Source organism: Neolamprologus multifasciatus, chromosome 4, assembly GCF_963576455.1.
Source record: "Neolamprologus multifasciatus chromosome 4, fNeoMul1.2, whole genome shotgun sequence".
In the NCBI taxonomy this organism is placed as follows: domain Eukaryota; kingdom Metazoa; phylum Chordata; class Actinopteri; order Cichliformes; family Cichlidae; genus Neolamprologus; species Neolamprologus multifasciatus.
The window spans coordinates 19,489,019-19,513,863 of record NC_140442.1 but is presented as its reverse complement, the minus strand read 5'-3'; the positions used below and the strand labels follow the sequence as shown (position 1 = coordinate 19,513,863).

The 24,845-nt window shown below is 41.0% G+C and overlaps 2 protein-coding genes across 23 annotated transcripts in view; both read right to left on the bottom strand.

Annotated features, from left to right (window-relative positions):
• mapk8ip3 (mitogen-activated protein kinase 8 interacting protein 3) overlaps positions 1-7,604 on the bottom strand; it is a 32,678-nt gene extending 25,074 nt beyond the window's left edge. For 16 of the 22 annotated variants that reach the window (XM_085155913.1, XM_085155922.1, XM_085155926.1 and 13 more), the window contains exons 1-3: positions 6,575-7,603; positions 2,257-2,377; positions 1,391-1,461 (exon numbers count right to left, since the gene is read on the bottom strand). In XM_085155913.1, the coding sequence (XP_085012039.1) occupies positions 1,391-1,461; positions 2,257-2,377; positions 6,575-6,880 (498 nt within the window). In that variant the 5' untranslated portion in view covers positions 6,881-7,603. Of the gene's footprint in view, positions 1-1,390; positions 1,462-2,256; positions 2,378-6,574 lie in introns of all 22 variants that reach the window. The other 6 variants (XM_085155916.1, XM_085155921.1, XM_085155929.1 and 3 more) reach the window with 2 other exon arrangements.
• Positions 7,605-13,629: 6,025 nt separating this feature from the next.
• On the bottom strand, positions 13,630-19,710 carry LOC146520317 (uncharacterized). Its single transcript, XM_085155938.1, has one exon. It carries the CDS (start codon positions 19,596-19,598, stop codon positions 17,979-17,981), a length of 1,620 nt encoding a protein of 539 aa, XP_085012064.1. The 5' UTR covers positions 19,599-19,710; the 3' UTR covers positions 13,630-17,978.
• Positions 19,711-24,845: the final 5,135 nt, after the last annotated feature.

Here is a 24,845-nt window from a genome sequence, read left to right as displayed (position 1 = left end):
TCAGGAGCTCAGTAAATTTCAGCGTGGTACTGTGATAGGATGCCACCTGTCCACACATGAAATTTCCTCACTACTAAATATTCCACAGTCAGCTGTTAGTGGTAAGTGGAAGCGATTGGGAATGACAGGAACTCAGAGCAGGGTCAGCCGATGCAGAGGCAGATAGTGTGCAGAAGTCGCCAACTTTCTGCAGATTCAATCGTTAAAGAACTCCAGACTTCATGTGGCCTTCAGATTAGCTCAGAGCAATGTGTGGAGAGTTTAACAGTTCCATGGAAACAGCTGCATCCAAGCCGAAGTGACGAATCATGCTTCACTGTCTGACAATTCAATGGACGAGTCTTGGTTTGGTGGTTGCCAGGACAACGGTACTTGTCTGACTGCACTGTACCAAGCGTGAACCTTGGTGGAGTGAGGATAAAGGTGTGGGGATGTTTTTCAGGAGTTGGGCTCAGGCCCTTAGTTCCAGTGAAACGAACTCTTAATGCTTCAGCATACCAAGACATTTTGGCCAACTTCATGCTAACGACTTTAAGGGAACAGTTTTGGGTCCCAGATGGTCCCAAAATGGTGCACCATTGCACAAAGCAAGCTCCATAAAGATGTAGATGATGAAGTTAGCTGTGGAAGAACTCAACTGGGATGCAGAGTCCTGACCTCAACTCAACAGAAAATCTTTGGGATGAATTAGAGCGGAGATTGTGAGCCAGACCTCGTCAGTGTCTAAACTCACAAATGTGCTTCGGGAACAATGGTCAAACATTCCCATAAACACTCCTAAACTTGTGGAAGTCTTCTTCCCAGAAGAGGTGAACCTGTTATAGCTGCAAAGGGTGGGCCAACATCATATTAAACCCTATTGATTAAGAACAGGATGTTACTCAAGTTCATATGCGTGCGAAGACAGATGAGCAAATAGTTTGGGCAATATAGTGTATGTTGAACCACATGGTCCTCTTTAAATAAATACATTGACAATATAAAGGATTAGAGTTATTTCATGATTGAAAATAACTAGTATAATCTACTACACACTGTGTTTTGTGAATTAATGGATAACCAGACTGATGGGGGTCAAAAGTGCTTTGAATACTTCCGCGCTCAGCCTTGTTTACAGTGTTTAACTAGGCTTACATATTTAGATACTCTGAGTTGTAGAAAACAAAAAAGACCATTCTGCTTCTTTTACTGAAACATTGCTCATGATGGTTGTATCATTCAAGCTTAGTATCATGAATATTTGAAATGACTGTGAGCATGTTTGGTGGATTATGCCGATAGGGGGCCTAATGTGTAACAAATCCTAGCTAGAAATAAAAAAGAAAAGAGTAGGTGTTCAGCAGACTATCTAACTCTTGTGATTTCACAGGAGGGCCCAAGGTTTGCTTACCTCAGTGTGGCGCTGATGCAGAGCGTTGTACTCTTTCTTCATGTCTGACTCTCGCTCTTCCAGCCGAGTGACTGTGAAGCAGACGGACACAACGTCAACTTCAGGAGCAACAAGAACAAAAGTACATTTAAACAGCCGTGACATCCAGCTCACTTTATAACCTTTCACCAATTAAATGGACATGAAGTATCATTTTGGATTGCATAGTAGGAGTGCAAAGTTATGAAATTGAAATGATTGCAAATTTATGTTTGCCTGCTTGTATTTAAATTGCTGCACTATTTAATATGGTAATCATTGGGGGAGAAACAAAGAAACATTAAGGGTACAGTGGATCCCCGCAAACATGCAAATAAATAAATCCCTAAGCTAACTGGATGCCTGTATTTATAATGTACAGCAAAGAAAATCAGTGTTTCGTTTCAAAATCAACCAAAGTCTAAAAATACATCCTGAGCGTGTCTACTTCTCTTTCTGCCTTCCCTTCAAAACTACAGTGGAAATGTATCCTGGAGCCTCTGTGTTATCTCTCCTGCTGTCCTCCTTCTCACACACACACACACACACACACACACACACACACACACACACACACACACAAACACAGCTGTTAAACACTATTTCCAGTGTTTTGAACGAGCCTCAGCAGCCACATGTACAGCATATTCTATTAGACAGGACAGTGTAGTGTAGACAGGAAGGCAGTGGAGAAAAGCGGGAGCACGATGACCTTCAGAGGACAGCCTGGGGCGGACTCAAACCCAGGACCCTGCAGTAAGCAGTACAACCTTCGGTATAAGGGTCACCCGTTGAGCCAGGTGTCCTACACCTATGCACAGCATATAATATGACGTCTATGCACTCACTCTGATCAGAATAGTTCTTTGCCTTCAGCTCCAGCTGTTTCCCCTGTAGCTCCAAAAACTCCACCTGTATCTGCAGGTCCTTCTTCTCGGCCTCCAGCGAATCCTCAAATTCAATAAATTTCTGATAAAAGGCAAACAAGAGAAAAAAATAGACCGAGAAATTAATTTACAGACTCTAAAAGCGAAAGGTCACATAAAATTAGTATTTTTGTTATAATTCATATGAAGGGAAACAGCATATCATTTTACTTCATATTGTCTATGAATTACATAATTGTTCATATCAGCTTCAGAGCAGTGATATATCAGGATATATCGGGGCTTTTGTGCACATGTCACAAAATGAAAACTGAACTCACTTTACATGTGGTTATATGTGCCAGTAGTATCTGTGTATTATGGTAAAAGTATTTCACAGTTTGTCACCTTCAGGTCTGTATAATAAATTTATCTCACAATACATGCAGAAACACAGAGCTGCCTACTCCCCCCCGCCATGCTGCCTGTTCCATTTTTTTAAATAAAGCTGCTCACAATGACGTCCTTTTTTCCGCAAGTCCACAAAGTCTTAATACGGTAATCCTCTGACTGCAGGCAGACCTTGGAAACACCAACGTGCAGCAGATACACGCCACACAAAATAGCAAGCACTGCAACACAACAGCACTCTGAAAATACAACCAGTGCTGATGCTGTACCTAAAGCATTAATTGCAGGGAATGAACAACACTTGTCATTGACACATGTAGAAATATCTCCACAGCTACAGGGAAGAGGTCACTAAAGAATTTAACCAAGTTTAATGAATTACCGAAAATGTGGCAAAACACACCCTGAAACACGCAGCACAGTAAACAACACTAATGCTGTGGTCTCCTTGCAGCTTTAGCAGAAGGAGAATGTGAAATTCCTGGAGAAATTGCAGAGTGATTGCTGCAGCATTCTTGTAGCTGCTGCAGTTTTTGCACTGTACTCATGGTGCAGGAAGAGCGAACCTCCAGCCTTGTCACTGCTGAACATCCACAGCATTAACATACTATAGATTCAATGATAAATGACCGAGTTTACGCATCAAAACACTGTCTTTGTGACGTACTAGATGTCTTTGTTTCTCGCTGAAACAAAACACAGCAATATCTTTCGTCCTGCCCCCCTCAGACTGGGAAGGTGCCCTTCAAGTCCATCCCTCTATCCCCCATGCCTTTATCTGCACGAGGCTCCTAAACCCGTGCAGGTAAAGGCACATCGCTTTCCATTAAAATGCAGTGTTAGTGAGGCACAGCTTGCAGTGTGCACTGGTGTAACTACAGAAGCAAGAAAAACGGTGCATTCTCATAAATAACTTTAAACTGTGCGAACAGCACTCAGACAGGTAACGTGACACAGCGTAGGAATGAATGTTTGCGCGGTCCAGTTAGAATAATTCTCATTAAGCTATCCTGCAATGTGTGACAAGTGAAACTAAGGAGCTTCCCTGACAAACTGACTCTAAGTGTGACTGCAGTGTGGTCACACGCTCAACTGTGACCACACTGATATCTGAGGAGTTATATCTGAGTGATATCTGAGGAGGGTGTGAAGTCACAACAGCATGAGGAGGAGCAGAGGAAAATCTGAAATCTTTGAAATTATTATAAAATCTAGAGGTTAAGATAACATGTGGAGCTTAGCTGGTTAATCCTTTGTATGTAAATCACATTAAGAGAGATGGGGAAAAGATGGCTGGAGACAAACGCAGGATGTTTTAGCAGGAGATACTACAAAATGGTTAAATTTGTGCTTGCGGGTATCTCGGTCAAACGCTTCATGAGTAAAAAGATGCGGCTGTTGTCTTTGTTTACCATTAGCTCTAATAACTTTGTAATGTGAGCTGCCTTTTCTGCTTGTTGTTGTCCATGTCTTGCAGGAGGAGGCATTATTGTTTTCCTCAGACTCTGTTTGCTTCTTTTTCCTCTTATCATCCTTAGACTCTTTCCGATCTGGCCTGGGCTGGGCCGAGCGTTTGCTCGCCTCTGCCGTAGCTTCAAAAAAACCTCAGTCTGTTTATTTCTCTCTGCTTTTGTTATTCTCACTCTCTCTCTGCTTCTCATGAGCACAAATCAGATTACAGTCCCAGACTCTCCCAGTGAGCTCTGTGTGCTATTGATTTCCTGTGACTTCTACCCATTTGCACATCATCCCATCCCCCTCTGCACCCCAGTGATGGAGAAAACTGTCTGTTTATTTGTCATCTAATGTCATCAAACAAGTACAGGTTTGTGCAAAAGTTTGGGCAGCCCTGCACGAAACTTCAAATCTTAAATATGCAATGTCTTCGAGACAGCTTGTGCCAGAAGTGCAAAGAGAGATTCACATGTGGGTGAAAGAAATCTAGGCAAGAAAAGAGTCCTAGCTGACCACAAAGAGAAGATCTGATTTCTATACAGTGTTTTGGTTTTTTGGCACACATATAAATAGCATGTAAAGGCATGCATTGTTGTTACAGTTTTCCTTTTCAGTTTCTGCAGAGGCACGACTGATGGCTCAGCACCTACTTTAACCTGCAGCACATGTTCATTTTCAAGTACTGGCCCTCCAAAATCCCATTTTCACAATAAGCATTTTCTGTCTGTAATGATATTAAACTGAAGCTTAAATACAAGGCAGCTTAAAGTGAAAACAAACTAGATAACTAACAGAGGGGACGGCGCTGGGGAGAGCAGATGACAAAGTGGGCTAAAAGCTGAGCTAAGCTGACACCAGCAAGGCTGCCAGTGATACTCTGAGGCCTCTTTGGATGGGAGGAGGATTAAAGTTGCTTTATGATGCCTGCCTGCAGGATCTCACTGCTGTTATGACACCACTCAGGTAAAAACAGAGGAGATAAAAGTGGCTGCAGGTGGAGTTCAGTCTGTAATTTAATAGCCCCGTATTGAAACACACTTTTTGTTGTTTGTGTTCCTGTTCTTTCACTGTTTTCGAGTGCAAACGCCCACACAGAGAGTCATGCCGACTGTGCCTTTATCTTCATGCATGTCCTGCTATCATGTCCTCCCTCACTTTGTGTTTGCATATTGTGTTTTAGTTATATTTGCATATACTTCTGCTGTGCTGTTTTAAAGTTTAAGGAAGGAGCACTTAAAATTCCACGTGTGATGATGGTGGTAGCAGCACTGTTAACGGTTAGCTGGAGTACTGGCAGGAAAAAAGTGATAATAAAAATCTGTAATAGTGACAAAGCTATTAACTTTAACTTTAAAGTTAAACAGCAATATGTGGAAAACTTGTAGTAACAGAATTAATCGATGTTAGATTTTAACTTCATTTCATAAAGAATCTGATGTTGATAAACAGACAACGAGGGTAAAACTGTAAGATGTCTTTTGTTTCAATGCATGTGCTTAACTTAAAAGGTCAGAAGGGGGGCACAGGGTGGCACTGCCCACCCCCAGAAATATGATTGTCTCAGACAGTTCTTACAGTACAGATGCGAGCTGGAGTATAATGAGTGATGGTGTATTACTTGTAGCACATTTACTCAAGTATGTTACTGAAGTTTTCCTGGTTTCTATTTCCACTTCACTATATTTTCAGTACAGTTATTATCCTTGTACTCCATACCATTTAATTTACTCTAATTTAGCAGATTTTAATATTTAAATCTATGGATCTAAAAATCTGTATTATTATTATTACCATTATTCATAAAACTCCCCGTAGCAACATGAGTAACATGATTAAAATTGTCTCCAGTCGTAAGATTAAAGTGATAAAGATATAAATGGACCAATAACTATGATCCGGTAATGCAATGTTTAGGATTCTGCCATAAACCCATATTTGGATGCAGGATTACAACTTTTACTCACCTAAAGTATCTAAATACGTCTTTAACATGTTGCAAAAACATTGTTTTAAACCAAAACAATGGTTTACCTTTATAATAACACCATCTGCATGAGGACTCCTAGTTGATAATTATGATAATTGTGCCTAGTGTTTTCAACACTGCTGTGCACCCCTGCCTTGGTCTGCCCATTCCTGGGCCCCCTGATTTCAGAAATCCTGGAAACGTCCCTGTTGTTTACCTGGTTGACCCTCTTTAAAAGAAAAAGAAACTTCCAGTGGTGTCTCTATACTGATTTAAATATCCCTAAGTAATGTAAGCAGTGTGTTTAGCAGTGACTGCAGTGCATTGACACTAATAATACGTTTAGCAATCCCTGTCACAGGCCTAAACATGAGTCACATGTGCCTACAGAACAGGACGGCTGGAAGTGATGATAATGACGGGCCTGCGGTGACCGGTGGTGCTGTGTGGGGAGCTCTTTTAACGCACCTCCTCCGCCTGCTTGCGCAGCGCTTTCTCCCTCTCATACTGGGTGATGAGCTGCTCGTTGTCCTCCTTCAGCAGTTCCAGCTCCACCTCGTGCTCCTGGTTCTCCGTCAGCACCGCGTCGAGGTTTTCCAGGACGTTCACCACAAGCGGCATCAGCTCCTTCACCACCTCCTCATCGTAGCTGTGTATCAGCCGCTCGAACTCCCGGTAGATGCTGTTTGCCAGGCCCGACACCCGCTCCGACATCACGGAGCCGGAGCCATAGTCGTCCTGGTAGACCACCTCGTCTATCTGCAGCTCCATCATCTTGGCAGCTGTGGTCCAGATGAAGCTGCGCCTCCTCTCAACAGTTTTTCAGGCCCTCCTAAAAGGCGAGGGTGTCACCGCTTTTGAATGCGCTCAGCACGGGGGAAGGGGCACATTCAATCACAGTCTGCCTTCAAAAAGGAGAACAGTCATGCCATTTTGCAGCAGGTTTACAGAACGGAGGCAGACTGTTGTGTGCGCATAACCTTGATTCCCCTGCTGAAAATATCGGTTCTAATAAACTGATATGAAAAGACCCCCTCCTCCTCCTCCTCCTACCGCTCCTCCAGCCAGTTACGGGCTATCGCCTCCAGTCGCGGCCCTGTTATCCCTGTCCTGCAGAAAGCATCAGATCCTGGGCGCTGTGGATGGGCACTGGGCCAGCCTGTAGATCGTCCATGCCGAGGAGCGAAACGCCTTCGTCGATGGTATTGCACCTGCCTCTCAGCAGCCGCAGCCATGGACCCCAGCCATTGCTGGCAGGGAAAATAAATAATTAATAAATAGGTAAATAAATATTCTAGTTAGTCTTCCCGATAATCGTCGATGGCCGATCCCCCACTATAGTCTCGTTTTATCCATATCTTTTCCTCTTCCGGCAGGCCGCCGATGCTGCTGGCCAGACTCGGGCGTTTTTTGGTGATGTCTCCCTGTGGGAGAGGCTCTCTGTGCTGCTCAGATGGAGGAGCCAGCTGACCGACTTTGGCTGACGTCACACCGTCTGCATAGAGCAAGCAGATGCAGTGCGTCAAGTCAGCGAGGCAAAACCGGAAGTTGGTTGCAAAATTTCACAATAAGCTGCATAGGTTAGAGCAGAGAGTGCTAGCATAATGGGCAGGTTTTTGACAGGGCTTCCACACAAACGCAAAGCAGAAGATGAAGCAAATATGTTTCCAAACTAACTTCCTTCCAAGCAAAATACTAGAAAATATGATGAGGCATATCTTATCTTGCTTTTGGCTTCACCTGCACAAGTGCCAAGGCAGGTCTCCCCAACAGAATTAGTTTCCCCTGCGTCGGGAGCACGCGCTGGGCTGTCCAAATCACGTACAAACAGTATCCCACATTCTTGATTTTTAGTTCACAAATACTTCTTATAAACTACTCCTGACCAATGACTACAGTCATTGCTCCTGACATTTTGGAGATCTTAGCTCTTTTTACAGTAAAGTTACAGTGGAACACAAATAATATCAGGCTAATCCTGCCACAAATCACGGACAAACAGTATACCACAGTTTTTTATGTTTTTGAACCCATTTTGCACAGAGAGACATGAAACATGTTACTTTGTGTCTCTGTGCAGGCCAGGGCCAATTATATGCCGCAGCCTAAAGGCAGCTGAGTTGCAGAGGCCAGAATGATCACTGGCTATCTACTTACTATGCCACAACTGGCTTTGTGGCATAGCTGGCTCTGGCCTTGGTCTGTGTGTTTTTACTTCACAGGCAAATTGGACCCTTGACTGTTTTATCTTTTACTTTTTGATCATTGTGTTAATAAATTACCTTTTAGAATTTTATTGACTGTAATCTTTTTGCCTACAGCTGGGACAGTTGGTCAGACCTAGAATCTTTTTGTGTGTGTACAACTGTGGCAAAAGTGTTCCCTCGATGGCAGTGGCCTTCTGCAGCAGCTCAAAACAGCTGGAGGAGCTCGAGGAATGAGCCAATAGGATGAGCCGAAAGTGTGCAACATATGACAGACGCTCACATCCTATGTCAGTACCTCACTGGATCCGAGCTCATCTCAGGGAGCTGATCGGTCTGTATGAAATGATGAATAACTGTGAGTTATTGTGCCAAGACCTGCAGTTCCTCTAATGGCCACTTGAGTCTGTCTCTCCATAGACTCTCATGTTAAAATGTGCAACTTTAAAGCAGAAATAAACACATTTACAGCTTGATACAGAGACCTGTTTGGTTTTGTGTGACTACTTTTCTCCTTCCCAAAAACTATACCCTGTTTATATTTGATATACAAGTGAATTTATAATGTCAGTACCTTTCCCAAGAGTCTTGGGGATCATCAAGATGTTTTTGGTAAATGTGAGAGGGCCTTTGAGATCTTGTTTTTCTCCTTGAACTCTCCCATGGATGCCATTTTTGCCCAGTCTCTACCTCATTGTTGAATCATGAACACTGACCTTAAGTGAGGCAAGGGAAGCCTGCAGTTCTTTAGACTTCAGTTCAGCATTCAATACAATCCACCCCTCACAACTCATCAGGAAACTGACAGACCTGGGCATCAGTTCCCTCATCTGCAAATGGTTACTGGACTTCCTGACCAACCGCCCCCAACATGTCCGGCTGGATAACCGCTGCTCATCTACAATCACAATGAACACCGGTGTACCACAAGGCTGTGTGATGAGCCCTCTACTCTCTCTTCACCCACGACTGCAGACCTGCTGATGGTTCCAACACCATCATTAAGTTTGCAGATGACACCACAGTGATTGGCCTCATCAGTGACAACAATGAGGCCGCCTACAGGGAGGAGGTGGATCGTCTGGCTGAGTGGTGCGACAGAAACAACCTGCTGCTTAACACCGAGAAGACCAAGGAGCTCATCGTGGACTACAGGAGGAATGCTGATCCACATCCACCCATCCACATTAAGGGGACGGCTGTGGAGTGTGTGAGCAGCTTCAAGTTCCTGGGAGTCCACATCTCCGAGGATCTCATCTGGACGACCAACTGCTCCAAGCTGGTCAAGAAGGCTCACCAGCGCCTCTTCTTCTTGAGGACTCTGAGGAAGAACCACCTGTCCTCAGACATCCTGGTGAACTTCTATCGCTGCACCATCGAGAGCATCCTGACCAACTGTATAACAGTCTGGTACGGGAACTGCTCTGCCTCGGACCGGAAGGCGTTGCAGAGGGTCGTGAAAACTGCCCAGCGCATTGCCGGAGCACCACTTCCTGCCATAAAGGACATCTACAGGAAGCGGTGTCTGATAAGGGCTGGGAAAATCATCAAAGACCCCAGTCACCCGTCACATAGACTCTTCACCCTCCTGCCCTCTGGGAGGCGCTACAGGAGCCTCCGGATTAAGACCACCAGGTACCGGAACAGCTTCTTCCCATTGACTGTAGAAAACATGGACGACGCGACAGGTCCCCAAAAATGAAGCCAAAACGTCTCTATCGCCCCCTGGTGACTGGCTGCAGTATAGGTCATAAACCCCGCCTCCTCCATGTTAGCGGATGGGACTGGGGTCAGACTAAAATAAATTTATTCTCCTTAGATAATTTTTTTCCAAAGATTCTTTCTTTTGTTTTCAATAGTTCTCATCACGCTGATTGATGTTCAAGGGGTCTCCTTTCCATTAAGTTTGATTCTAATTCCTACCGCGGTGATGTTAAATTGGTGTGAAACGTCATCATAAGAGCTTTGACTGACAGCTGCAGTCACGGAGAAACTTGCGTATCTCTGTTCGCGAATAGCAGATATTGCGTAGGCTCTGAGAGGAGGACCAGCGTTTACGCTACGAAAACACGACCGAGTGTTTTAACCTGACAGCCTGAGGTGTTCTTCAGTAAACTGGACTACCCGACAGAAGGACCCGAGGCCCCGCTGCACTTTTTCGGTAAGTTAAACGTGTTTGTAAGCTAATCCTTAACTACCGTCCTTAGCTAGCTCCTGAGACCTAGCTAGCTAAGATGAGAACTCGGCTGTCAGGGTTCGTTTAGCTAATCTGTGCAGGTGAATGAATTTTTTTTTTTTTTTTTTTTTTTTAAGCTTTATTTAACAAACAATGAGTATACAACATACGAACAGATGAAGTATACAAAACAGAACATGAACACAAAAAACCAGGGGTAAAAGAAAAAGGTAACAATTATAAGAATACATGCAAAAATTCACATACATATATTGTTTTGAGAGCCTTTTTGTTGGTGGAGTCTGATATTGATTGAATGTACATTTCCACATCCTTAAAAAAATGACAGAAATATGGTGTTTTGTTAGTAAACTTACATTTATGGATAAAAAATTTAGCTAAAAGTATTAACAAATTTATCATAAAAAAACATTTATCATACTTCTTGGGGAACTTAAAGAAACAGAATAAAACATTTTCCCATCGTAAAGAAAACTCCCTTAAAATATGGACAATAACAAACCTGCTAAATTCCTTCCAGAATCTCTGTGTAAAAGAACAGTACCAAAAAAGATGTGTCACAGTTTCTGGATGATCCCCACAGAAAGTACAATTAGTATTTATGTCCCTTTTAAATTTTACCATGTAGTGACTGGCTGGATAACATTTATGTAGAATTTTAAATGAGACTTCTTTCACCTTATTTACAATCAAATATTTATGGGGGATCATCCAGACTGTCTTCCACTTGATATCTGGAACATATCGGTTCCAATAAGATATTATATATGGGAGAGAGACGATATCTTCTTGGAATAAACTACGTATTCTCTTATTGCTGTTACCAAGTTCCTGTGAAAAGCAGATTTTTCCTATTGGTGACTCAGCTGGATCAGGGAGAGTGACTGAGGTAGATATTGAGCTGTCAGTGTTTTTATATAACATTAAAGTCCCTGAGGGTATGGCACCAAGCACCATTGAGAATTCCTGAACACTGATTGGAAAATTATATAGTGCAATAAAGTCGTTGTAAGTAAGTAGTTGTCCCTCTTTATTAACCAGCTGAGCCACCAATAGGATCCCATGTTGGACCCAAGTTTCCAGGAAAAGTGATTTATTTTTATATAAAATATCTCTGTTGTTCCAGATAAGGTATTTGTGAGGTGAGAAGTTGTGTTTATAAATGAGGGTCCACGCTAAGAGGACCTGCTTATGGAAGGATGAAAGCTTTACAGGAAGTTTCTCAACATTGTAATTACAATTTAAAATAAAATTAAAGCCACCAAAACGAGAGAAAATATGATATGGTATTGCAGGTGAATGAATTGACCCTGTCACTACCCGATCCGTACCGGAAACCCGATCGGTACCCCGCATGCGCGAAAGGTGTCTACTTCCGGTCGTAGCGTTTTACGATAGTTATGGGTCAGAGTATCTGTTAAGAATAATGAGTAAATCTTAAAATGTTTGCAATAATGAAGCATTTCAGTACAATGTAGACAAAAACGAAAAATAAAAAGATAGTTACGGATCGGGACTCCCCGGTCCTTACTGCGCATGTGCAAAGTCGGACCGTACAAATCGGGTCTACCCGATCCGTACCGCGCATGTGCAGATGTTTTCTTCTTCTTCTGTTCGTTTAATGGCAGTTTACTCCCCATTGTACGAGGATACTGCCACTTGCTGACCGAGCGAATGAACCCTATTATGAACTGAATTGGCGTCATTACAAACGTGTGTTAAATTTGATTTAGTGATAGTCGAGTGTGTTTATGCTTGTCTGTGTGGAGAGGATTGACTGGAATAGTGATGATGATGTCGGCTATCACTGTCAATTGTCAGTAAACACTTAATCTGGCTGCTGAATCTTCACGAGACACATTGCTAAGTCAATATTATTAAGTCTGTAATTAGGCGCTATTCTTCTTATTTTACGACGCTGTTGTTCAATCGGGGAACGCTCTCTGTTGAGGAGAAAAGCATGAATTTGTTTGTATACGGATTATCCATTGTTTAAATGTCCCGGGCAGTCGAAAAGGAGGCAGAGCTGTTGAGAAATGCTAGGAGCTAACTGGGCGCTAACCGTATCATTCAAATATATTGAACGTCGCAATGTTGGCAAAGAGAGGAAGTGACGTAAGATTTGCGCATGCGGGGTACCGATCGGGTTTCCGGTACGGATCGGGTAGTGACAGACCCTGTGCACGAGAAAATGCTAACTTCCTGGTTTGAGACCGGATGTGGGGTTGTGCATTTCCGGTAGCTTTACTTTGCGGTCAATCGCTACTGCGAAGATATACTCCAAAATCATGTCCAAAACTCGAAAACGGAAAGATCACGTTAAGTTACAAAGAGGAGAAGGTGGGAACACTCACCACTGTTGTGTCATAAAAAATCTAATGATCAACTTTGACGTTTAAAGAGTTTAGATCGATCAGTTGTTTACATCACTCAACACAAGCAGAACTGCATCACCCCATGCAGAATACACATCGTCCACATTCAGAAGCACATCTCTGTATAGTGACTGGTCTTATGATTTAAACAGGTAAATGTTCAGCATTCAAACTACAGGTGAACAATAGTCAAACCAGATGTTTCCCATTATGTCGATATCAGCTAGTCAAGTACACACCTACACAGCATGTTAACAAACCGTGAAAAAAAAAGCCACACAAAAAATGAATGATTGCTGGTAAGGGTTTCTATACATTAGTATTTACAAGGGTATGTTGTGACTTACCTTCAAAATTCCCTCGCTATAACGCGGTTCACCTTTCACCTGGCTGTTTCGCAGCTTTTTTAGTGCAAGTTTGCATGCTTATTTTTTTACATCACATTGTGTCCTGCGTCCTGATCGCTGCAGACGATCTCCTCCGTGACGTCTCTCCTGTACAGTACAGAATCGCTGCATCGATGGCTAGCAGTGTAACTCTGAAGTCCAGTACTGTATGTCCACGAAACGTTTTGCACCGTCAAAAAATAAAATTGGCTACTTGATTTCACCTATCGCTGGTTATTTTTAGAACTTAACACCCGCGATAAATGAGGGACAGCTGAGAAATATAACATTTGAATCACTTTTCTCTTTTGCCCTGAGGCGCGGGTAAAAATATTGACAAGTCGATGAACATCATTTACAGATATATTGGGTAAATGCCCAAGACATGTATAGAAATGTAAATCGCCGCTTGATTCATTCATTTGCTTAACTTGTTTTGGACCGTAAACAGGGCGTGAATAGGACACCGGAAACAAAGCTCCCCACAGGAGTTTCCGCACCGGAAGTAGCATATGCTAACGTGCACATAGTCAATTTACTAAAGAAATCAAGAGAAACGCCCCGGGCTGCTCAGTCACTAATTACTGTTACTGTACTTTTATTACAAGTATTATACTGTAAAAGCAACAGGCTGCACCCTGCTTCAGCTCCTGTGCAGAGTTGAATATTAAATATGTGCAAACAACAGCATGTTTTCAGTCATTAACAGGACCTCAGTTTGGTGTTTCACAACGCTGCTGATCTCAGACCTGCACAGCTTCCGTTTTAAACACTTGATGTACTCAGCTGCACGAAGAGCATATGAGGTTTTCTCTAACACAATTAAATAAAACCTGATGAAGGTCAAAGGTCGTCACTTGTATGTTGAACTACAAACGTGTCATCTGGAATTCTTTCACAGTTTTTTGCAGATAGTGTGTTATTTACCATGAAGTGATTCAGAGTTATTCATACCAGAGTAACCAGAGAGGCTCACATATTTTTAAATATATAACTTTCTACAGGACTGAATATAATATCTTTATGTAAAAGTCCGGAGCCTCTGGGGAGTATCTGAGTATTTATAACATTACACAAACCAAAGGTCTCATCACAGTGTTGATGAAATGCTGGGTTTATCCATCTCCTGGGGCGGACTTATGTCCTGAAGATTTCCCTGTGAGGGAGCTGCTGGTGAAGATCATGAGTCCTGCTTGATCAATGCCATGAGCTTCAGTCTTCCTGGTGTTTCTTAAATGATGCCTCTTACAGCGGGTCAACAGAACTAATGGCACAGGACAGCTGTGATGAAAGAAAGGGAAGAAGTTTCTCCAAACCTCTGGACCCAGGAAACCCAGCTTGGTCCTAATGGTCTCCCTCACTAGTTTCTCTCCAGGGTGAATGTAGCTGTTGATATAATATGGACTATTATTAAATGAAAAGAACAAATCAGACTACACTACTGAAACGTTCTGCTGATGTTTTTAAAGTCTCCATGTTACCAGGCTGTAGAGATTTAAACAGTTTTAGATCCATTACACTCAGTCTTATGTTAAAATCTCAAAGGACAGCATTATATTTTTGATATTAACAGTAAATCTGGGCCTCTGTAGAGTGTGCAGCTGATCTCGTCGCTGTCTAAAAATGGATTTAAAAAAACACAAGAAGTGCTGAATCCTTCAATAACACAGACTATTAGAGTAGCAGGTGTGTAGCATCGCTAACTAGCTAGCAACAAGCCTCTAACACAGTGTATATGCTAGCGGCTAATCTAGCTAACGAATTAACAACAGAGCGATTTTAGAACTATAAGATGATAAGCTGTGTGTCTTTTTTATAACAGTGACATGGTTGTATTTACCTTAAATAAACAATTTAAGGTAAATACAAAGTAGCGGTAAACCAGCAAAAAAAACTCGAGCAGCCGGGCTACGTAAAAAGTGTAGGGGGGCGTGTTTGCGGTCACGTCCAGCGGGTGTGTGGGCGGGAGCGTTACACAGTCGCTCCACCTCAAGTCACTACTGCGCAGACTCTGGCTCCAAATTTGCAAGATCACAGCCTCCACAAGCGGGGTATTTTGGCTTCATTTTTGCACAATGGTAGGAGGCGGGGTCGCGTCGTCCATCTTTTCTACAGTCAATGCTTCTTCCCCACAGCTGTCAAACTCTGCCTCCTGACATCTGACCCACATTAAACTCATGGACTGAACATACACACACCCACAACCACCTACACACACACACACACAATGCACAACTGTACCCTCAAACACACAATAATAACATGGACTGAACCACCTCTCACAACCACTAGCACTTTATACAGCCTCTGTAGAAATTATCCACATGTCTCACTTATCTTAACTGCACTACTGTATAGCTCTGTGTAAATAATCATTCTGTACATACGATAATTTTTAATCCTACAACTGTTTATAACTTGCATAGTTCACATTTCTGTATAACTGTATATCTCAGATTTCTGTATAGTTTTTTTTATTTCATATTTATATCCTGTTCATAGCCTGTACATAGCTTGTACTCACTACAGCCTGTACATACTTACAGTTATAGAATATTCATAACATACTTCATACCGTGTACATTATAACATACCATAATAGACCCATTTCTGTAATATACTTACATATCTATATTATTGCTAATATATATTGTAATATATCTATATCATGGCTAAAGCACTTCTGTATGGATGCAAACTGCATTTCGTTGCCCTGTACCTGTGCATGTGCAATGACAATAAAGTTGAATTCTATTCTATTCTATTCTATTCTATTCAATGTTGTTCTGGTTCTTTTGTGGCCTCCTGGATGAGTCATTGCTGCACTCTTGGAGTAATTTTAGTAGGCTGGACACTCCTGGGAAGGTTCTAACCCTTTAATATGATCTATGGTTTCATAATTGGATCAATACGAACACAACTGGATTGATACTTTGTTTCTATCCTCAAAGTTCAGCATGTATCCCATTGTCCATCCATCCATCCATCCATTTATTCTGCAATTGCACAATGACAGACCGCCAGTCTGTCGCAGGTCTACAGATTACACCGAGACACAGCCAATCTAATCCCACTATATCCCACTGAACTGTGCATTTTTAAAAGCTCGTTTTTATTAAAAAACATTCTCATTCCAAGTCTTTATAGCCTATAACAAACTTACACAACAGAAGCTGACCCAAACTCCTTTAAAGACAGCACATTTACATTTCAGGTCTCTAAAAATCCACAGTATCAATACACAAGAAAACTGTGTTAACTAGTATATTACTGTGAGTTGTTAAAATTACAACATTGTTGTGTTGGTGTTCATGAAAATGTGTTCCGAACTTGGCAAATGTACGATGATTCAGCTCATAAATAATAACACACTGCTCTTCTCTACATAAGCTCCCTTTATAGGTTAAAAGTATCGGTATCTGCAATACTGCTCTTAATTTACTCGATAACGAAATTTGCAGGATGCACAGCACTGCTGCTGATGAGTAGCAAAATAACTGAATATGTCAGGAAATAGTTCACTAGATATATAAATAAGTAATTAAAATATACATTGACTTAGTTTAAAATGCTCTGTATTTCTATTTTTAAATAATTAATTACACATTTTTAATTCATTCTAGTTTTATTCCAGACCCCAATATACTGAGGGTGGGCTTGCACTCTGGGGTCCCCCAGTTGCTGCCCTATGTATTTGCATATTGATCTTAACTGCTTTCATAGAGAAACACCTTATAAAAAGCCTTATAATTTAACTTATAACTTTCTTACAAGTGTGGTGTGTATTGTCAACATAAGAATGTACCGCATTAGGATTTAATGCCACATTTGACCTCCAACCTTTTGTTCTGACTTGTCATACAGACTATAGTGAGGGTCAAAAAGATGATAATGTTATTTAGAGCTATGTTCCTTACTGCTATTGGCAACATTTAGGAGATTATATACCAATATATGTGGATTCTAATATCACATATCCTGTCATCCTGTATCTCTGTGAGGTCAGAGGTCAAATTTACAAATAAATACCTCTTATCTATGAACTACTCCTACATAAAGTTTGTGTAATCAGAGTAAAACATCTGCCATGTTTTAATACAATGGTTGCTACTAAAATGTTTGATTTTGAATAGAAGACAAACACACGTGTTCAGTCTAGGCTGAAAATGTACACATTTGTGTGACAATGAAAACATGCAATATTCAAAATATAATCTTTTTAGGACTTTATTAATGAATAAAAAAATCAATTTGGAATGCCCAATAAGATCACAGGGCTCGCAAAATCGCCCGTCGGCTATATGATAACCCGACGGGCGGGGCTGAGATAGATTTTGGTCGCCCGACCGGAGATATCGCTAGATCCGGGACGATTTTGCGAGCCCTGAGTTGTGTATTAGTTGACAAAAAATAAATAAAACCCCAATAATATGACAATTCCCTCTGAGCAAGCACTCGGCGACAGTGGGGAGGAAAAACTTTCTTTTAAAAGCAAGAAACCTCCAGCAGAACCAGGCTCAGTGAGGGACGGCCATCTGCCTCGACCGGTCGTGGGATTTTTAAAGTTACTCATTGGATGTGAAATAAATTAGCTTGTTTGAATCGTTTGTTGTTAGCCAATTTAAAGAGTCACTTTGATGTCAACTAATACACTTAAACTGTCCAAATAAATTTAAAGAAACATTTAGAGTCAATCCATCAGGATTGACTCTAAATATTAATTTTGTTTTGTGCGTGTGCGAATCCTACAGCTCGACCCACAGAGGAAAAGAAGTTTCCGATGAAAGGTTCACTTTCTAATATGGTTACAGCATGCTCTTTGAAGACCCTAATAATGAGCTCGTAAACATATCTGTGGTCTAATGCCATGAATGTCAGTATTACATCTGGGTCTTTCCACTTCTCTATGAGAGAATTGTACACCATATTACTGAGGAATATCACATGTACAGCGGGGATTGGAATCCTTTTGATTCGAGGCCAGACTTTACTGAACAGCTGTTTGGCGATGGTATCAGCTTTTTCAGAAGAGCAGGGTGAGTCTGCATTTTCGACAACTTGCTTCACCAAGTCCTCAATACACATTTCTGCAGAATACTTGTATTTTTGAACCTCTCCAGCTGCCCTAAGGGCTGGATTCTGCAACGATTCGATCAAGTGATTTTTAATTGTATGAACCGTCACCCTGCGCATTAAGGGGTTCCTGTCATTCAGTAACTTTAACAAAGGTTTTTCTTTGCAAAGTGTTTGGAGCTCTTGGTAAATGGCCTTATCGAGACCTTTTAATTTTTTTTCATCTACATACAGGTCTTTGATGTTGACATCAGACACCACGTTGTCAAAGAGCAGCTTGTGTAGTTTAGCTGAAGGTTTGTAGCGGGACGTTTTTTCAGCGTGTGAGAGTACACCATGAATAAGTGCGCTCACATACTCATTTTTGTCAGCATCGCAAGATCTGCCAGTAACTCCAGATGATGATTTTTCTCCCGGTATTGGAAACATAATATCTTTAAATTCGTTCAAAAGTGTCTGGGAGATATTGTCAGTTTCTGGTAGCTGTTCTTCATCGTCCTCTGTTTTTCCACACCATGCGAAAAACCTTGTAAGTAGGTTTTGCTTTTTTCGGAACAGGTGGTCTTTGAATATCGAAATCACCACTTGTTGGTACGGCGAAGCTACAGCCAACGCAATGATAACAAGGTTAGGTGTAATACCCAGTACCTTTGTAATGTCTTTGAAAATTGCCTTTTCAAGACTTTTGATCCTCTTTTTTTTAATATTTAGAGTTTTTTCTTTAAGTTTCGCCCACAGAGCTATGAAGAGACCCTGCTGAATCTCATCGGATGGCGACACATTTGCCTCTCTTGAGGCATGTGTGATTACTGCCTTTATGAGCTCTTTAACAAGCAACTGTTCCTCTGACAGTGGAGCTTCCACTGTCACATCATCACAAGGTGCAGAGGGCTGAGCCTCGCACAAGTCACACTCCTTTGTGGAGTCCTTGGTGGGCTCAGGCACTGGTGCATCTTTTGGCCCCTCATGATTCAGTTGCTGGGTGCATGAATTGGGGCAACATGCACAGTGCTCCGATTTCTCCCCCAAGTTGACACCCTGCCCTTGGCCGAAACCACCCTCACAGTCCTTGATCATTGCCATGAGTTCCGTTAAGCCGATGTGAATCACGGATGATGTAATGCTGCCAAGTGACCGCATGGTGTTTTCATCTGGGCACCCTGTTTTCAGTGCACCCCACTGTTCGTCTGTCATAGTAATAAAGAAGTCCCTAATTTTGTCTTTTATAGTTTCCCTAATTTGACTGGAAGAATTCATGTTTATATTTTCAGGCGTTTTCTGTAAACTGTTGCGTTTGGCTGTGAAACACTAATGCTTCTTACTAAACTGAACTGGTAACTAACCCTGTATTTAGGGGGTTTGAGACGTCAAAGGATCAAAGGCATTCTAGCGCTAAGCCCCGCCTACATCCTTGATGACGGCAACGTGCCGTTACCTAGCAACCGCTATACGCTGACGATCAACGACGATCCACAGTAGTGATGGTAAATTTGAGTCTTTTTACTGAATCGAGTTTTAATGAGTAACTCACCAAAGTGAATCGCTTTTGAGTCATTCGATTCACTGAGTCAGTTGACCAGGGAGTGAAAAAATGTACATTTTCACTCAAACTTAATTTGTTTGATTGAAAATGTAAATCCTACTGCTTAGATAATAATAATAATAATAATAATAATAATAATAAACTTTATTTATAAAGCACACTTAAAAACCAAGGGTATGCCAAGGTGCTTAACAAGTAAGATAGAGAATAGGAGGAGGATAATAGAAATAGGACCAAAGCAAGTACTAAGTATGCAAGCAGGTAGCTGTCACTGATACATAGGAAAGCAACAGGTACAGAGCAAACAAGAACTTAAATGAGCATAAAAGTGCATGATATAAAATCATAAAAGAAATATTAACTAGAGGGAAAGGCAAGATTGAATAAGTGGGTTTTTAGTCGTGAGAGATGAATGATTCTAAAAAAAAAAAACCCAACTATTTTATAGAGCAAAAAGAGCAAAACATTTCTAAAATGAAGCAATTTCCTATCAAAATTGCTTAATAAACATTTATTTTGTTTATTTTTATTTTATTAGTATTTTCCTTAAATGTGTTAAATATATATTTTCTCATCTAAATGTCCACTGAAATGTGAGCCAGGGGGCGGTAATGCCCCTTAACATTGGTGGCCAACCAAGAAGAAGAAGCTGTGAGCCAGGAGGTAGGGGGTGAGTGATTCCTGAGTGATTCGCTTACGCTTACGATTCAGCACAGGAAGGGAGGGGGTGAGTAGCTCAAATGTGCTGTTAGCATGTTAGCACAGCGATGCTACTGTGAACCGAGGAGCTATTGTCTTGATGTGAGCTTCTACTCAGGGTTTTTTCTTCCAGTTCAGAGCAGAAATTTTTTTGTTAAGATACTGGATGTTGTGTTTTTCTCCACAATTTTAATTATAAGCTAGATATATTGCTGCTAACAGCAACAGGGATGAGTCAGTGAGTCAGTTGAGCTTATGAATCATGATTCATGAGTCAGTACAGTGATTCTCGAGTATTGAACGATTCGTTCATGATTCGTGCATCACTAATCCACAGTTGTTGTGATTCAGTGACAGTTGTGTGGTGGATGTCAAACATGTAGCCTACTAGTGCACTGCTTTAACCTACACCAAACACTTTTAAAATCCTCGGTTTAAAGTTAGAATGTCAAGCGACCCCCCCACTGTGTTCTTATCGGGTTTTCGATGATGGCTGGAAAGCTATGCTAATGTAAATGTTTATGTAGCTTCACTGATTCACCTGCAGATACAGAATGGTCACATGTCTGTCTTTACATTACAGGTGATCACGCACGGTGAGTTTCAGCCAGCAAAGAGTCCATTAAATTTTTGTTGATAATTTAATTGAATCTTGTTTTTTTTATTAAAAAACATTCTCATTCCAAGTCTTTATAGCCTATAACAAACTTACACAACAGAAGCTGACCCAAACTCCTTTAAAGACAGCACATTTACTTTTCAGGTCTCTAAAAATCCACAGTATCAATACACAAGAAAACTGTGTTAACTAGTATATTACTGTGAGTTGTTAAAATTACAACATTGTTGTGTTGGTGTTCATGAAAATGTGTTCCGAACTTGGCAAATGTACGATGATTCAGCTCATAAATAATAACACACTGCTCTCCCCTACATAAGCTCCCTTTATAGGTTAAAAGTATCGGTATCTGCAATACTGCTCTTAATTTACTCGATAACAAAATTTGCAGGATGCACAGCACTGCTGCTGATGAGTAGCAAAATAACTGAATATGTCAGGAAATAGTTCACTAGATATATAAATAAGTAATTAAAATATACATTGACTTAGTTTAAAATGCTCTGTCTTTTTAAATAATTAATTACACATTTTTAATTAATTCTAGTTTTATTCCAGACCCCAATATACTGAGGGTGGGCTTGCACTCTGGGGTCCCCCAGTTGCTGCCCTATGTATTTGCATATTGATCTTAACTGCTTTCATAGAGAAACACCTTATAAAAAGCCTTATAATTTAACTTATAACTTTCTTACAAGTGTGGTGTGTATTGTCAACATAGGAATGTACCGCATTAGGATTTAATGCCGCATTTGACCTCCGACCTTTTGTTCTGACTTATCATACAGACTATAGTGAGGGTCAAAAAGATGATAATGTTATTTAGAGCTATGTTCCTTACTGCTATTGGCAACATTTAGGAGATTATATACCAATATATGTGGATTCTAATATCACATATCCTGTCATCCTGTATCTCTGTGAGGTCAGAGGTCAAATTTACAAATAAATACCTCTTATCTATAAACTACTCCTACATAAAGTTTGTGTAATCAGAGTAAAACATCTGCCATGTTTTAATACAATGGTTGCTACCAGGGCTGGACTGGGACAAAAAATCGGCCCGGCATTGACTAGAGACCGGCCCACCAAAAATGAGACGTCATTCAGGGGTAAAACCGCAAAGGATTCTGGGAACTTGTGGGAAGCGGTACTAGCGCATGCAGGCTTTCAATTGAACTCAGTAACACAGCGATAAAACGAAACACAAAAAATGGCAAGAAATTGTTGTATTATTAACTGCAATAGTTAATAATTGCAGTTAATAATACTGGCAGACAATCACTTTTTGTGCCAAAAAGTGATTGTCTGCCAAAAACTGATTTCCGGTATTTGCCAAAAAGTGATTGCTCGTATTTAAATTGCTATAAGTAACTTGTTGGGCTATAATATGTGAAACATATGTCAAATGCATCCTTCATGGATGACATGAAGTCATATTGAGCTACAAACAACATTAGTGTAACAAGGTAGAAGCCGCAATCAGTCTTTGGCAGTGACTTTTATATAACCTTTATTTATGCCGTTAAAAAAAAGTCTAATTAACATTAAAAATGTATTTTGTAAGAAGTAGTTGGACAGCAGAAATGGCTCAAATATTACAATAGTTCTGTAAAAATATTTAAAGTGGGGATAAAGGACCGGATTGGTTATAATGTAAGTACAATAACACAGAGTTGTAAAGATACTTGAAAAAACAGATAATTTTTTAATTCCATATATAGCCCCTTTGTAAACGCTGTTCACCGAAGTCTATTTACCAACATAGATATTACACATAAAAAATACACGCAAACATTGGAAATCAGTTTTTGGCAGGCAATCACTTTTTGGCACAACACCTGTTGCATGACAGCCAGGGGAGGCCGACGGGTAAAGAGATCGGTTGTTATCGGATTACGTCGTGGAAATTGTTTAAGCCATTTTTCCGAAGTAACAAAGCCGATGGATGGCCTATAAAATTGCTAAACAAGGGGGAGGGTGCATCCGACCTCCTCGGCTGTAATTGGTCCAGCCCAGAGTTGATCATGACCAATTGGCCAATCCAACACCTTTCATTCATAAAGTTTCCAAAAAAAAAAAAAAAAAAGATCGGCCCATAAAAACAAAAAATCGCCAGCAGATGCCCGGTATGCCCGATGGCCAGTCTAGCTGTGGTTGCTACTAAAATGTTTGATTTTGAATAGAAGACAAACACACGTGTTCAGTAGGTTGAAAATGTACACATTTGTGTGACAATGAAAACATGCAATATTCAAAATATAATCTTTTTAGGACTTTATTAATGAATAAAAAAAATCAATTTGGAATGCCCAATAAGATCACAGGGCTCGCAAAATCGCCCGTCGGCTATATGATAACCCGACGGGCGGGGCTGAGATAGATTTTGGTCGCCCGACCGGAGATATCGCTAGATCCGGGACGATTTTGCGAGCCCTGAGTTGTGTATTAGTTGACAAAAAATAAATAAAACCCCAATAATATGACAATTCCCTCTGAGCAAGCACTCGGCGACAGTTGGGAGGAAAAACTTTCTTTTAAAAGCAAGAAACCTCCGGCAGAACCAGGCTCAGTGAGGGACGGCCATCTGCCTCGACCGGTCGTGGGATTTTTAAAGTTACTCATTGAATGTGAAATAAATTAGCTTGTTTGAATCGTTTGTTGTTAGCCAATTTAAAGAGTCACTTTGATGTCAACTAATACACTTAAACTGTCCAAATAAATTTAAAGAAATATTTAGAGTCAATCCATCAGGATTGACTCTAAATATTAATTTTGTTTTGTGCGTGTGCGAATCCTACAGCTCGACCCACAGAGGAAAAGAAGTTTCCGATGAAAGGTTCACTTTCTAATATGGTTACAGCATGCTCTTTGAAGACCCTAATAATGAGCTCGTAAACATATCTGTGGTCTAATGCCATGAATGTCAGTATTACATCTGGGTCTTTCCACTTCTCTATGAGAGAATTGTACACCATATTACTGAGGAATATCACATGTACAGCGGGGATTGGAATCCTTTTGATTCGAGGCCAGACTTTACTGAACAGCTGTTTGGCGATGGTATCAGCTTTTTCAGAAGAGCAGGGTGAGTCTGCATTTTCGACAACTTGCTTCACCAAGTCCTCAATACACATTTCTGCAGAATACTTGTATTTTTGAACCTCTCCAGCTGCCCTAAGGGCTGGATTCTGCAACGATTCGATCAAGTGATTTTTAATTGTATGAACCGTCACCCTGCGCATTAAGGGGTTCCTGTCATTCAGTAACTTTAACAAAGGTTTTTCTTTGCAAAGTGTTTGGAGCTCTTGGTAAATGGCCTTATCGAGACCTTTTAATTTTTTTCATCTACATACAGGTCTTTGATGTTGACATCAGACACCACGTTATCAAAGAGCAGCTTGTGTAGTTTAGCTGAAGGTTTGTAGCGGGACGTTTTTTCAGCGTGTGAGAGTACACCATGAATAAGTGCGCTCACATACTCATTTTTGTCAGCATCGCAAGATCTGCCAGTAACTCCAGATGATGATTTTTCTCCCGGTATTGGAAACATAATATCTTTAAATTCGTTCAAAAGTGTCTGGGAGATATTGTCAGTTTCTGGTAGCTGTTCTTCATCGTCCTCTGTTTTTCCACACCATGC